This window comes from Clupea harengus, chromosome 4, assembly GCF_900700415.2.
Source record: "Clupea harengus chromosome 4, Ch_v2.0.2, whole genome shotgun sequence".
Lineage (NCBI taxonomy): Eukaryota > Metazoa > Chordata > Actinopteri > Clupeiformes > Clupeidae > Clupea > Clupea harengus.
In genome coordinates this window covers 22,574,081-22,587,601 of record NC_045155.1, presented here as the reverse complement: position 1 = coordinate 22,587,601, position 13,521 = coordinate 22,574,081, and the positions used below count along the sequence as shown (strand labels likewise).

Genomic DNA, 13,521 nt, shown 5'->3' with positions numbered 1-13,521 from the left:
CTCTGTCCCTGCTTTGATACCTAGCTCTGTCACCCTACTATGATACCTAGCTCTGTCCCTGCTATGATAACTAGCTCTGTCACCCTGCTATGATACCTAGCTCTGTCCCTGCTATGATAACTAGCTCTGTCACCCTGCTATGATACCTAGCTCTGTCCCTGCTATGATAACTAGCTCTGTCCCTGCTATGATAACTAGCTCTGTCCCTGCTATGATACCTAGCTCTGTCCACTCAATCTTCTCTCTTCCTCTTTCCACTGTGGAATACAGCTGCAGTTTTTCCACCTGATGCACGTGTGGAAGTCCTCTGCTTTGTGCTGCTAACCAGACATACTTTTCTACGCTGCTTATTCATTATTTTTGTTGAAAAACGGTTGAACACTTACATAATCATTAATACCTAACACAATACCTCTGTTTAGTGAAATGTATGTAAGATTTTAAAATAGTTTTGCAGATAAAGTGAGACATGACATCTCAACATCACCTGCTCCTTCAGCTCAGTGAGCTGGCCAGTGAGCTGAGTCACCACATTCATTGTAGCATTCAAACGATCCTGAAGATTCCTCATCTCATTCTGCTCTCCATCTCCCTCGCTCACCACCAGAGACATTGCCTGCATGCGTGGGAACCAGTCTAGGTTTATATCCTATCCAAGAAACAAGAAATGCATTTAATACATTTCACCAGAAGGTGGCGTACCAGCAATGCTCTCTCCTGGATTTTGGAGCATGACCAGCATTTAATTACACATTATACATTTTGAGTAGCAGTTCATATCATACTTAATTTTAAGTAACCCTATGCCCTATGTACTAATTAATCAATTATAACAGCGTTCAACTAATATGTCAATTTTGTTACAAGACATAGTTATGTCTAGGAACCGCAATGTGACAATATGTATGTAGAGGTGCATTGCATCAAAACCATAGACATAAATAAACATTTATTTTGTGAAAACCTTGTGTGTAGGATTAGAACTAAGTTTATGATTATGTTTACCTCTACAGAATTTTTAATCAGTTTTCTTCATTTTAGCTCCTGAATATGAACCTAGTATAAATGCTGTGTTTTGAGTGAATAGCTGCCGGTAGGGAAGTCAGTTGGCTAAAATGCTTACGTGATGCAAAGGGGTCTTGTTTAAAACTTAGAATTACACAACTTCTGCAAAAACACTATACATACGGCTGCTTAACCATAAGTGCAACTGCTGCTTTTTTTATAATGTACTGCCTTAAATGCTGCTTTAAATGCCACACACTCCTTGAATTACCTTGATCATACGAACCACATAGCTCTCTGGACCAGTGTAATCTGTCTTGTTTTTCTCACGTAATAGCACAATGAAATACAGGTAATTCCAGATGTTGTGCTCCGACTTGATGTGCTCCTCAAAAGAAACTGTCTTGTTATCAAACTTATCTCTCTCAAGACCTATGAAAACAAAATAAAAAAAATGGAGAGTTTCTTATAAAAGCATACTGTACAGAAGGCTGAATACATGAAAAAAGCCAACAGAAATTCTTACATTAATTAATCTATTCCCCCTGTCTAGTTTATATTGGTTTGAAGAATCAAAGGAACACTAAGGGAGGTAGGCACTGCATAATATGTTGCTATATACCACAGATTAAGCAGGTATTCTTCATAATATGTTGCTATATACCACAGATTCTTCATAATATGTTGCTATATACCACAGATTAAGCAGGTATTCTTCATAATATGTTACTATATACCACAGATTAAGCAGGTATTCTTCATAATATGTTACTATATACCACAGATTAAGCAGGTATTCATCATAATATGTTACTATATACCACAGATTAAGCAGGTATTCATCATAATATGTCTCTATATACCACATATGAAGCAGGTATTCTTCAGGGTCTCCTCTTTGTTCTGCTTCTCACTGCGAAGGTCAGCGAAAGTGTCAATGATGACTCCAAAGATTAAGTTGAGGACGATAATGATGACGATGAAATAGAAGAGCAGGTCGTATACTACCCGAGCTGGAAATAAGGGTTCCTAACAAAGAAATACACTGGGTGTGACATGAGCAACTACACAGGTGTGACATGATCAACTATACAGATTATTATTAATTATATATATTATTATTAATAATAATAATAAACAGTGAAAATGCATAGGCACCCATGGGGCTCTGGTTTGGTGGCAGAAACTCGCTGAAAAGAGCCTTTTCTCTCTGACAGGGAACGTTCTCATGTTCCAATCACAAACCATCACCGCCCAATTCTGATTTATCTATTTGGCTTCAAGGGATCAAAACAAATCTGGTCTTGACCCTACAGTTTTAAATAACTTTAGACCCATTTCCAAACTATCTTTTATTTCCAAGTTTCTAGACAAAGTGGTCCTAGAACAACTTTTTGAGGTACTGAAAAATTATGAAATCTTTGAGAAATTCCAATGCCGCTTTCACAAATGACCTCTTGATGGCTTCTGATTCTGCAGAATATTCTGTGTTGGTGCTACTTGACCTGAGAACAGCTTTTGACACCACTGATTACAATGTATTGATAGATAAAAAAAAATAGATTGCCATTTTTGGGACAGCCCTGGAGTGGTTTTCATCCTACCTTTCTCATAGCGTGACCCTTGCTCGCAAATGCCAATGGCTGTGGAAACATTGTTCCTTATCACCATATCCATTAAGTACATATACGCTGGCAATATATGTTGGCAGCCAAACTCACTTTATCTCTTTCGTCCCCTCCTAGTCTAGACTATGTGGGAGACTGCGGGATGCTGCTGCAGTCTCTCCATCTACTTGCAGAAACCCTTGGCCTACAACTACCCACCCCACCAACCTGTCATGCACTTATTCTACCCATACTCTGTGCTAGCATTTACCTGCAATGTAAATAATTTCCACCATCGACACTGTTTCATTGCTCTACTTACCCTTTAAAGTCAGAGTTTCACATTTCTCTATCACCCTTGTAATAGTAACCTTACGAGCATACTGTATATCCACTAAGCTGTTCTACAATACTTGAATGCTCTCTCCTCATCCACTATTCATTTTGTATGTATCATGTTGTGTTTGTATGTTTTGTGTACATTTACCACATGTATGCTAGCATGATCATCCTGATACGTGTATGAATTATTCTGCCATGTTTCTGATTGTCTCTCCTCCCCTTCTTTTTCGATCTCTACCTTTTATTTTGCATTTTTTATTTAATTAAATGTATTGTGAACCTTTTTTCATTTGTGTGCAATGATAAATAGCCTATGTATTTGGCATTAACGTGTACTTGTGTGCAATGATAAATAGCCAATGTATGTGGCATTAACGTGTACTTGTGTTTGTTTGCAGTGATAAATAGCCTATGTATGTGGCATTAACGCGTACTTGTGTTTTGTGTGCAATGATAAATAGCCTATGTATGTGGCATTAACGTGTACTTGTGTTTGTGTTGTTACGACCCTGGCGGTATTTGATATTTGCATGCCTGTTCTCTGTCTGTCTTTACAACAGGTGATTTGGAAACAGGTGAATCGTTGATTGGGGGCTACAAAGGCCCTGATCAGACTGCAGACGGGAGAGCGTTGGATTGGAGATTTGGATTTTGGTTATCGTTGGTGTTTGATAGAAATTGGATTTGGGATACTCGTTGGATTTTGGATCGTCGTTGTTTGTTTTGGATTACCATTTAACTGACTTTACATCACATCTTTTGTTTCTCTTCACAACACTGACCTTCACCACACATTTGCTATAATTATTAGATAAATATATAACTGTAACCATTAATAAATAACGTATATTCTATTATTATTATAAATTCTGCGTGGCCTCCCCTTTATGTTTCTTGCATTGAGCCGGTGCATCTTACAGTGTGCAGTGATAAATAGCCTATGTATGTGGCATTAACGTGTACTTCAAAATGTAGCCTCAAGTAGATGAGATGTCTGGCTATAAGTTCACGTTCTACAAGGCGAAAATATAGCTCAGCAATCATAAAGTCTTCTAAATGTTGCAGATTTGGATTCCTCTCCTTACCTTATTTGACAAAATTGGACCTTTGTTGAACTATATACTTTTTTATCAACTACTGGTGCGTAGCTGAATCCTGAAATTTTCACTTTTCTGACCAAGATTATTGAATTGAAATTGAAGTGGATGGTATTAAATTCCCATTATTTTGTGATTCGACATGGAAATATGTGGTTATTAAACATAAAAGTTGTATTTGTATGTGTTCCAATTATTGTTCAATATATGCATCATTATTGTAAGTCAACTCTTCACAAGAAATTTCAAGTATATGTTTTCAAAAATGTGACTTGTACATACTACATGATTGTACTACATGATTGTACATACTACATGATTGTACTACATGATTGTACATACTACATGATTGTACATACTTCTTTGGATGGTCTGCGCAGCACGTCTCCAACCCCACCTCCATTCCTGAGCCCATGGTTTAGCACCGTGACAATGCACATGAGCAGGGTGTCACAGGCACGCTCTGTGTTGTCGTCGTCCTCATCTATTCTCACACACACACACAAAGGCAGACAGAGTACAACAGTACCTGCTGTTAGAATTATGTTTCTATTATGGATGTCTTTTCACTTGTGGTCATCAAAGACACCTACAAGCATCCATACTTTTAAGGTTAATATAGGATTTTTTTTCTGAATATTAAAAAAAGGAATTCTGTCAGATTGGTCACAAATGATTATTCTTAATGATTCTATATTGTGAATATGTTTCAAACAAATATGAACAGCTACTGGTGACCCTGGCAGACCATTTGCATCACTTTGTCTCCCAGGATGCCCAATGCTAGCGTGAACTTACAGTTACCATTGCATGCTGCCCACAACATAATGCTCTTTGTGCCTTTGTAACTGAAAAAGTGGATCCTGATCTGTTGAAGTCCTTTAGCTTTTCCTTACAATTAAAACATTTCAACGGTTGTTGGCTGTCAGATATTCTGTCTTTCTTGGAGAATGGTGGAAAGTGACTGGCAAGTGACTTTTTTGTACACTGTCAATTTGATAATTGTTTTACAAAGTAATTTGAACTACTTTTTGTAAGTACCTTTAGTTAACCAAACTAGATTCCTCCCAAGGAGAACTTTGCTGTAGTAGTAGATTCTCCAACACTGCAATTGCCCAATTGCATGGAGGTGTACCATGCTACCTTACCAATAACAACACTGAGTAGAAATCTTTAGATTTTAAAATGTAGTATTGTTATCTATCTTTAGAGCACTGAATCTCCTTAGTCAAAGTTCTGAATGATCTACTCATTGCATCTGGAAATGGATTCAGATGGATTCAGATTTGACACTACTGACACCACCATGTTTTACTACAGAGACTTTAACACCTGAAAAACATGTTGGTATCAAATACTGTGCTCTAGCCTGGCTTATGTTTTAACTCATTGGCTGTCTTCAGTTTGTACATGTGTACAATGAATCATCCAGTCATACAAAAGTAAGTTATGAAGTTCCCCAAGGCTCAGTGCTTGGACCCTTGCTGATGACATCCTGTCCTGAAACCTCATTAAAACTATAGTACCCAAAATAAAACCCTGGCTTAAAGATGTCAAAACATGGATGACTAACAATTTCCTGCTCCTTAACAGAAGTACAACTGAGGTTACGGTTGTGGGCCCCAAACATTTGAGAATGACACTATCCAGCTGTCTACTTACACTTGATGGCATCTCACTAACATCCAACACAAGTGTCAACGATCTTGGTGTAACTATTGACTGGGACCTCTCATTCCACTCGCACATAAAACAGATCTCAAAGTAAAGTGCTTTGAGACTAATCAATTGTTACGGGGGCTATATAAATAAATTGAATTGAGTGTTTTTTTTCTCCAGTGGCCTCCGAACCAATTCTCTGAACTCAGCCTAGCTGGCCAGAGTTGCCATTTAAACTTGATGACATTATAACTCATAACAGCGGCACCATCATAAGTCTGTGCCACACATTTTACATCTGCTAGCCAACTGCTTTGAAGCTCCTGCTCCTCTGTCACAATAACAGGGCATCATTATTTACCTAATGTCAGGCACTGCTAGCTTCTTGCTTCAGCTATAGATGTATCTATGGATCAGATTAGGGAATCACACAGATTACCTGTATCCATGTTTGGTAAATGGTCGACTTCCATAATGAAGTCATTCTTCAGATACAGAAAACCCACAATAGAGAAGAGATAGACCAAGATGAGGGCCAAAAGTGCAGTCAGCAGGATAGAGCGCCCATTCCGTGTAACGCTCTTAATGACATTAAACAAGGTCTCCTCACGGTATATAAGGTCAAACAGCTGCAGAGAGAGAGAGAAAGTGTCATTTTCAAACATAGCATATACCACCATTCCTCGAGTTTGTGTGATAATACAATAAGGGAGAGAAAGTGGGTGCTTGCACACATATGAAGAGATGAAATTAAATTGAAATATACCAGGATGCTGTAGAAGAGCTCATTCACACATAGTCCCAGGGTGCTGGTCAGCACATAAGCCAGGTGATAGAGGAACTCAACATCCATCAGCATTGCACGGTATCCCATAATAAAGGTACCATTATTGCCAACAAAGCTGACAACAAAGACAATCTTGTTGATAAGCTGTAAAAGCAAAAAAAGTCAAGTCATCAAATAATGTCAAATGTTCATCATTGTAAATAATAAATCATATAATGACCAAAGAGTCAAAAGTGCTTTCTAGAATGTACAGAAGCAAAACTTCTTCATGAAACATTGATGTAAAAACTAAAGAAAGACAAGTAAAGAAGAATCAAGATTCATAAGGCCATTCCAGAGTTTAGGGGACAATTCTACTTATTTCTGTCTGGACTAGAGCAGCCTCATGGGAACAAATGGGGTGTCAAATGTATTTTTTAAAGTTGTGAAGTTATTTGTCTTAAATAGTTTTTTTATGTTAAGTGATTTTGCATTTGCAGATGATACAAAACGTTTTCACAATCTCCACAAAAAGCTAAAAGTTCGTAATTGGTATTAAAGTGGCATTATGCAGTAATTGTACTTCAGGGTTAGGGTTAGAATAAGCAGTTTTACCTTAAATAAACAGGTAAAAAAAAAATTGGGGCGCTACAATGACTTTTAATATGGAGAATCGCTTCCGTGCCGTTGCCATACCAGGGTCCGTAGGCATATTACTGGGTTATGTAGTACTTTACTGGGTTATGCTGAAGCCGCCCGGTTTCTCCTGTCTGCCGAACTAGTAAGTAGCTTATTTGCCGTCTTGCTTTGTCTTGTGTTGCACTTGCTTGATGTTTGACTGTGTTAGGACAGTTGTTGACTAACTAGTTTGTCATAGTGTCAAAGTAAGCACATTTCAAGAGGTTTCGCTAGTTTTAGCCGCTAGCATCTCGTTAGCGATTAGCAATTGTTCCGTTATGCTGCTTTAAGATTGCCCTCTGCTGCCATTGTTATTCCACCTGCTACCTCTCTAATGCTAATTCCCTTATATTTATACTCGTCCGCAATTTCAGAATCTGTCCCTTGGTGATGTTACATGGGAAGTGTAAGCTGAGGCTATCATATCAATGTCCTGCTGACTCAGTACAAATCTTGATATTGAATAGAATATCTGCATATGCATAAAAAGGCCCTTTTCTATCACCCTCACCAGGGACGTGCACAGGAGGGGGCTAAGGTTGCTCGGGCAACTGCCCGTTTGCCCTCCTCGACTGAAGTTGCCCCTCCTAATATATATATATTTTAAATAGTATTACGGCTGCAGAACTTCATGTATGCCTAGATAAAATAATCGCGGAATAAGCGTCCAGGGGATGGGGGCGTGGCGGCGGCGGTTAGTGAGAGTTTTAACGTGTTGCCCCCTTTTTCCAGGGCAGAGCAACTGCCCTTCAAAATTCCTGTGCACGTCCCTGACCCTCACTCCTGTGTTTCAATGACACATTATGTTAGCTCATCCTAAACTAGCATGTTTATGATCATGCAGGTGTATAAAAAACATCAGAATCTCTAGTTAGAGAAAAAGATGATTCACAGGTCCTCATCTTGCAGCTTTATTAAATAGAACCTAGAAAACACCTTATATTCAACAGTAAAGGGGCTCTGGGATGCTGGCCTTCTAGTGTTTCAAAGAAAACTCCATATCTGAGACTGGCTAATGAAAAGAAGACTAACATGGGCGAGAGGAAACAGATACTGAGTCACACTAACTTGAGCGGTTTGCACTGCAGAGCAGAGACTTTGTGAGGTGCAAAACAGAAGAAAATATGCTGGAACAGTGCTTGACACAATCTGTCAAGGAGGGTAGAAGAAATATTATGGTCTGGGGGTGCTTTGGAGATGGCAAAGTATGTATTTTCTACAGACGAACAGAAATCTTAAACAAGATTTTAACCGCATTTTACCATAAATCCATCACCATGCCTTGACGGCAGGTGACTGGAGCCGGTTTTGTCCTACAATAAGACAGTGACCCAAAGTATTGCTCCAAATTATGCAAGACCTATTTAGTGCAGAAGCAGTCAAGCCATAATGATGCAAAGTTTGGAATTGCTGCAAATTTAAGACAAAGCCTATCCTAACACATAATGTTGGCCTACAGAACCCCTGAATCTCCTGATAGTTTGACATATTTAAACGTACTCATTAGGTTGATCCTCAGCTATTTGTAGTTCAAGTTGTAGTTCCATCTTACATGGCATCTCATTGGCCTAAGAATTTAAAAGCTTGACAACATCCCTCTCAACTCAGCTCTTTACTCAAAGTACAGGACATATGCGAGGACCTAGATGGCATTTTATTGCACTGTATTTACAGTAGACTTTCATCTGTGTGAGCTTGCTCCTTGGTAAACACTTAACTCATCACTCACAGCATTGTTTAGGTTCTTTTTGGCTGAATGTTGTCTGTATAAATGTGCGGCTATAGGGGAGCTATCTGGCATATAGAGAATGACACCAGCACATCAGTGACTTGATTTGAACCAACCACTCACATTCTATCTGGCATATAAAGAATGACACCAGCACATCAGTGCCTTGATTTGAACCAACCACTCACATTCTATCTGGCATATAAAGAATGACACCAGCACATCAGTGCCTTGATTTGAACCAACCACTCACATTCAAGACTCAACACTCACATTCAGGGTTCCCAGCAGGATAAGGGTGGGGCCAATGCCAAAGTGGTAGATGGAGCGTAATATGAGAGCCACAGTCAGGGGTCGAAGCCCAAGGCGTTGTGACAACAGGCCCATAACGGACAGTCCTATGAAACCCCAGAACAGCATAGACAGCAGGGAAGAATCTATGGCACCTGAAAGAGCTTCAACAAAACAATCACCAGAATTATTACCATTGCAGATACAGCACATATTCAAAATGTTATAAATTGACAATGATCATAGCACCATAATGCACTGAAAAACTACTGCTCTGAGTTTAACCACTCGCAGGCAGTGCTCAAAGTTGGCTAGTACACACCAGCACATAGTTAAACACACCAGTACATAGTTAAACACACCAGTACATAGTTAAACACACCAGTACATAGTTACAGCTGCGTAGTACCGGGTAGTGACATGTATGTTTACCTTATCCTTCACATGACTATATGCCATAGACATGAACTTGAGTATATAATCAAAATGAGTAAATTACAAACATACCTTAAAAAACAACACCTCCAACACCCTCCATTTTCAAAATAAACAGTAAATTGTGTACTAAAGTAATGTCTTGAACAATTATTTATTCCCCAAATCAAATTAAATGCAATACTTTATGGTCGGTCTAACAAACATGCTTTGTCAGGGCACTGCCATATCTATACTTATATAAATAAGGTCACAAATGACAGATAGGCAGAGGCCACCAAACTATAAAATAGACTGACATAGGATAAACAGGTCCTGAAGTTGAATTGGTAAAAACTATTTAGTTAACTGATTGCTAAAGGAATTATTTCCAGTTTAGAAATACCAACATGTTACGACAGAAGGAATACATTAAATATGTGGAAAGTAGAATAATCTTAATACAGATCCACTTTGGGGAGGGTTCTTTCTCACCAGAGTTGTATGGGTAGAAGAAGGCAATAATGAGGTTTATAAAGACAGCCAGATTGAAGGAGATGCTGCCCCACAACGTCATACGACCGGAGAACCAGAACAACACTGGCATACCTGCACACACGCATAGAGATAGTTTAGTTAACTCAAGCTTCAGGAATAGGATCATATCTTTGTTCATATATCTGTTAATTACATAATTTGTGAGACCATAAGTCTATGAACAGTCACTCACTTTGTGACTTAAGGAGAAGATGTAAATTAACATATAGGCTGTACAATGCCATTATATACAACTTTAAAAAAAGCTTTCAGTATGACTAATGGATCTTTTAGAACAATATTCAGACACATGTCTATAAAAAGGGATTCTTACTGCGTAGCTTTTTCTGCCACTCCATCTCGTTGTGCAGGAAGGATGTCTGCTCAAAGAACTGTGTGACTTTACTGCCCTGTTCATCCTGCTCTGTGCTGTTGAACACACGCACCTTCGACTCCTCTGTCAGGTACTCGCAGATGGGATGAATTGGGAAAACAATCTGCTCCATGCTGTGATCCTCACGCACAATCTGAGCCCAGACACACAGAAATACATTGTCACACATTGATCCTCATTGTTCTTCCACAGACAGAGCAGGATATCTGCAATTTAAACTCAACTGGCTGGGAATTTTCATATGGCTGCAATATGCTCAAATCAAAAGAAGTTGAATAAAAAAAAGATTTCACCCACTATGTTGTGAGGTTTTCAATTTCATTTAATTGATTATCTACTTTACTTTACTACGTCTGTGGCAGAGTCAATGGTCAGCTTAACTAAGAGGAAGAGGCATGCTAAGTGGCTGTACGCTATGGTACAGACAAAGACCTCATGACTCATGAGTCTGCTCTGCACGGTGTCTGTCCACAGCACAACATGAGAATCCAGAGTGGTCTCCTCACAGCTCTCTGATGCCATCCAACAGAAGGGGAGTGAATCAGAATAACCTCATCTACCAACCAATCACCCAATCTAAAACTTACAGTAATAGGTAGATTGATGAGAAGGCCAGTACTAGGGATGAGAATTGATAAGAGTTTAATGATTCCGATTTCATAACGATTCTTGCTTATCGATTCGATTCCTTATCGATTCTCTTATCGATTCTTTTTGGGCAAGGAAAAAAAAAAGAGTACAAACGGGTTTGTTTACAATCATTTTCTTTTAGATAATATTCTCTGAATAGATGATGCACCGCATATACAGTATGTATGTATACATTTACATGTTTTAAATAACCAAAAACAAACCTAAGAATAGGTCAACAAACTCTCAAAGTAGGGTCCAGAGACCCATAGCCTAAGGATCCTTTTCCTTGATGGGGTCCCAACAAAGAAAAAAAGTATTTGTTTTGACTATAATTCCAACCATAAGTAACAGAATGTATGACTGATTTGGTAATGGGTTTCATACAGTTTTTGTAATAAAACATCTAAACTGAAAAATCTCATCAGATGGGGGAGCCTGGAAAATAATCTTATCAAATAGGGATCCCTCCCTGGTCTAATTTGTGGCAGTTTAGGGGTCCTTGATATACCAGAGTTTGAGAACCGCTGTGCTAAATAATATTTGAACTTGCCAATTACAGTGCTGTTTTTTTTTTTTTTAAGTGTATTCTCCTTGAACTAACAATAAAACTGACATAAACAAATAGTGAAAGCTGGTTTACACAATGAAACCAATGGCACTAACACAATAGACTGTTAGAGTTTACCTTCGATATTAACAGATGAAGCGCTAACGTTAGCCGCGCTGCTGTTGCTTGGTTGAGATTCATTAACGTTATCGTCATTCCGTAGCGCTCAAAAATGTGACATTCCTGCAAAGTTATTGCATGCAGTATGGACAAATGTTTCGGCGTAATGGTAGTTTTTCCCCCCTTTGACGAAAAAGACGTTTTGCAAGCATTGCAAGTGGCCCTGTGGTCATCTTTTTGCGTGAAATATAACCACACCTCTGCCTAGACGCCATGTTGGCTGCAGTCTAAAACAGGGGTTCTCAAACTTTTGCAAGCTGGGCCCCCCCAAAGCTGGTTAGGGGTAGTTGGGCCACCCCCCACCCCCCGTGCCGCCCGCGGCCCGTTGCCACCGCCCTCAACTACACCACCATATATAGATAGATTGATAGCATATTGTTATTGATAGGCCTGACATGTCAAGGTTAGGCTATTGTTATTGTTAGGCCCATACAGACAATTATTATACCTATTTATTATTATTATTATTATTATTGTTATTATTATTATCAGTAATAGCAGGCCTATTAGTAGGCTATTCATTATTATCACCATCATTATGTTATTATTATTATAATTAATGATTATCGACCAATTATTATTATTGTATTATTATTATCATAATAATAATAAGTGTTATTATTGCTATCATTAGGATACTGTTATTATTATGGGCCTCTTGTGATCTTTACAAACAAAATCCGACAGGTCTGTCAATGTCAGACATTAGCCTGCTTTGCACTGCAAAGGTCCTCAAATCTTGGGGCAATGTTTGACAAACATATCCTCAGGTCATCTTCGATCTGTGCGCGGTTGCGGTATTTAGTTTTGAGCACAGTCAGTCTTGAAAAGCCTGCCTCGCACAAATATGTCGACGCGAAAAGGAGGAGCATTTTTAAGGCTATGTCGCAAAGCTGATCATTGCTACCCAGAATGACGAAAGAGGGAAGATGCTTAAGTCTACTGTCACTCTTCAGCTGCTCTTTCATGTCTATTGACAGCTCGTCTGCTGAGCAGAGAAATGGATCCCGAACTCAGGCGAATGAACGGTAGTCCTCTTTAAAATAGGACCCAAACTGATTTCTGATATTCGGCGTGATACAGTGTCATTTGACATACACTACCGTTCAAAAGTTTGGGGTCACTTAGAAATGTCCTTATTTTTCAAAGAAAAGCATTGTTTTTTTCAATGAAGATAACATTAAATGAATCAGAAATACACTATACATTGTTAATGTGGTAAATGACTATTCTAGGTGGAAACGTCTGGTTTTTAATGAAATATCTACATAGGTGTATAGAGGCCCATTTCCAGCAACTATCACTCCAGTGTTCCAATGGTACATTGTGTTTGCTAATCGCCTTATAAGACTACTGGATGATTAGAAAACCCTTGAAAACCCTTGTGCAATTATGTTAGCACAGCTGAAAACTGTTTTGCTGGTGAGAGAAGCTATAAAACTGGCCTTCCTTTGAGCTAGTTGAGTATCTGGAGCATCACATTTGTGGGTTCGATTATACTCTCAAAATGGCCAGAAAAAGAGAACTTTCATGTGAAACTCGCCAGTCTATTCTTGTTCTTAGAAATGAAAGCTATTCCATGCGAAAAATGGCGAAGAAACTGAAAATTTCCTACAACGGTGTGTACTACTCCCTTCAGAGA

The 13,521-nt window shown here is 38.8% G+C and overlaps 1 protein-coding gene across 3 annotated transcripts in view; it reads right to left on the bottom strand.

The window, feature by feature from the left end:
* itpr3 (inositol 1,4,5-trisphosphate receptor, type 3) overlaps positions 1-13,521 on the bottom strand; it is a 143,640-nt gene that overhangs the window by 10,943 nt on the left and 119,176 nt on the right. For all 3 annotated transcript variants that reach the window (XM_031566798.2, XM_031566797.1, XM_031566799.1), the window contains 9 exons: positions 10,460-10,652; positions 10,084-10,197; positions 9,157-9,338; positions 6,477-6,641; positions 6,150-6,339; positions 4,411-4,535; positions 1,869-2,034; positions 1,277-1,437; positions 488-649 (listed from right to left, as the gene is read on the bottom strand). In XM_031566798.2, coding sequence (XP_031422658.1) covers positions 488-649; positions 1,277-1,437; positions 1,869-2,034; positions 4,411-4,535; positions 6,150-6,339; positions 6,477-6,641; positions 9,157-9,338; positions 10,084-10,197; positions 10,460-10,652 — 1,458 coding nt within the window. The remainder of the gene's footprint in view (positions 1-487; positions 650-1,276; positions 1,438-1,868; positions 2,035-4,410; positions 4,536-6,149; positions 6,340-6,476; positions 6,642-9,156; positions 9,339-10,083; positions 10,198-10,459; positions 10,653-13,521) is intronic.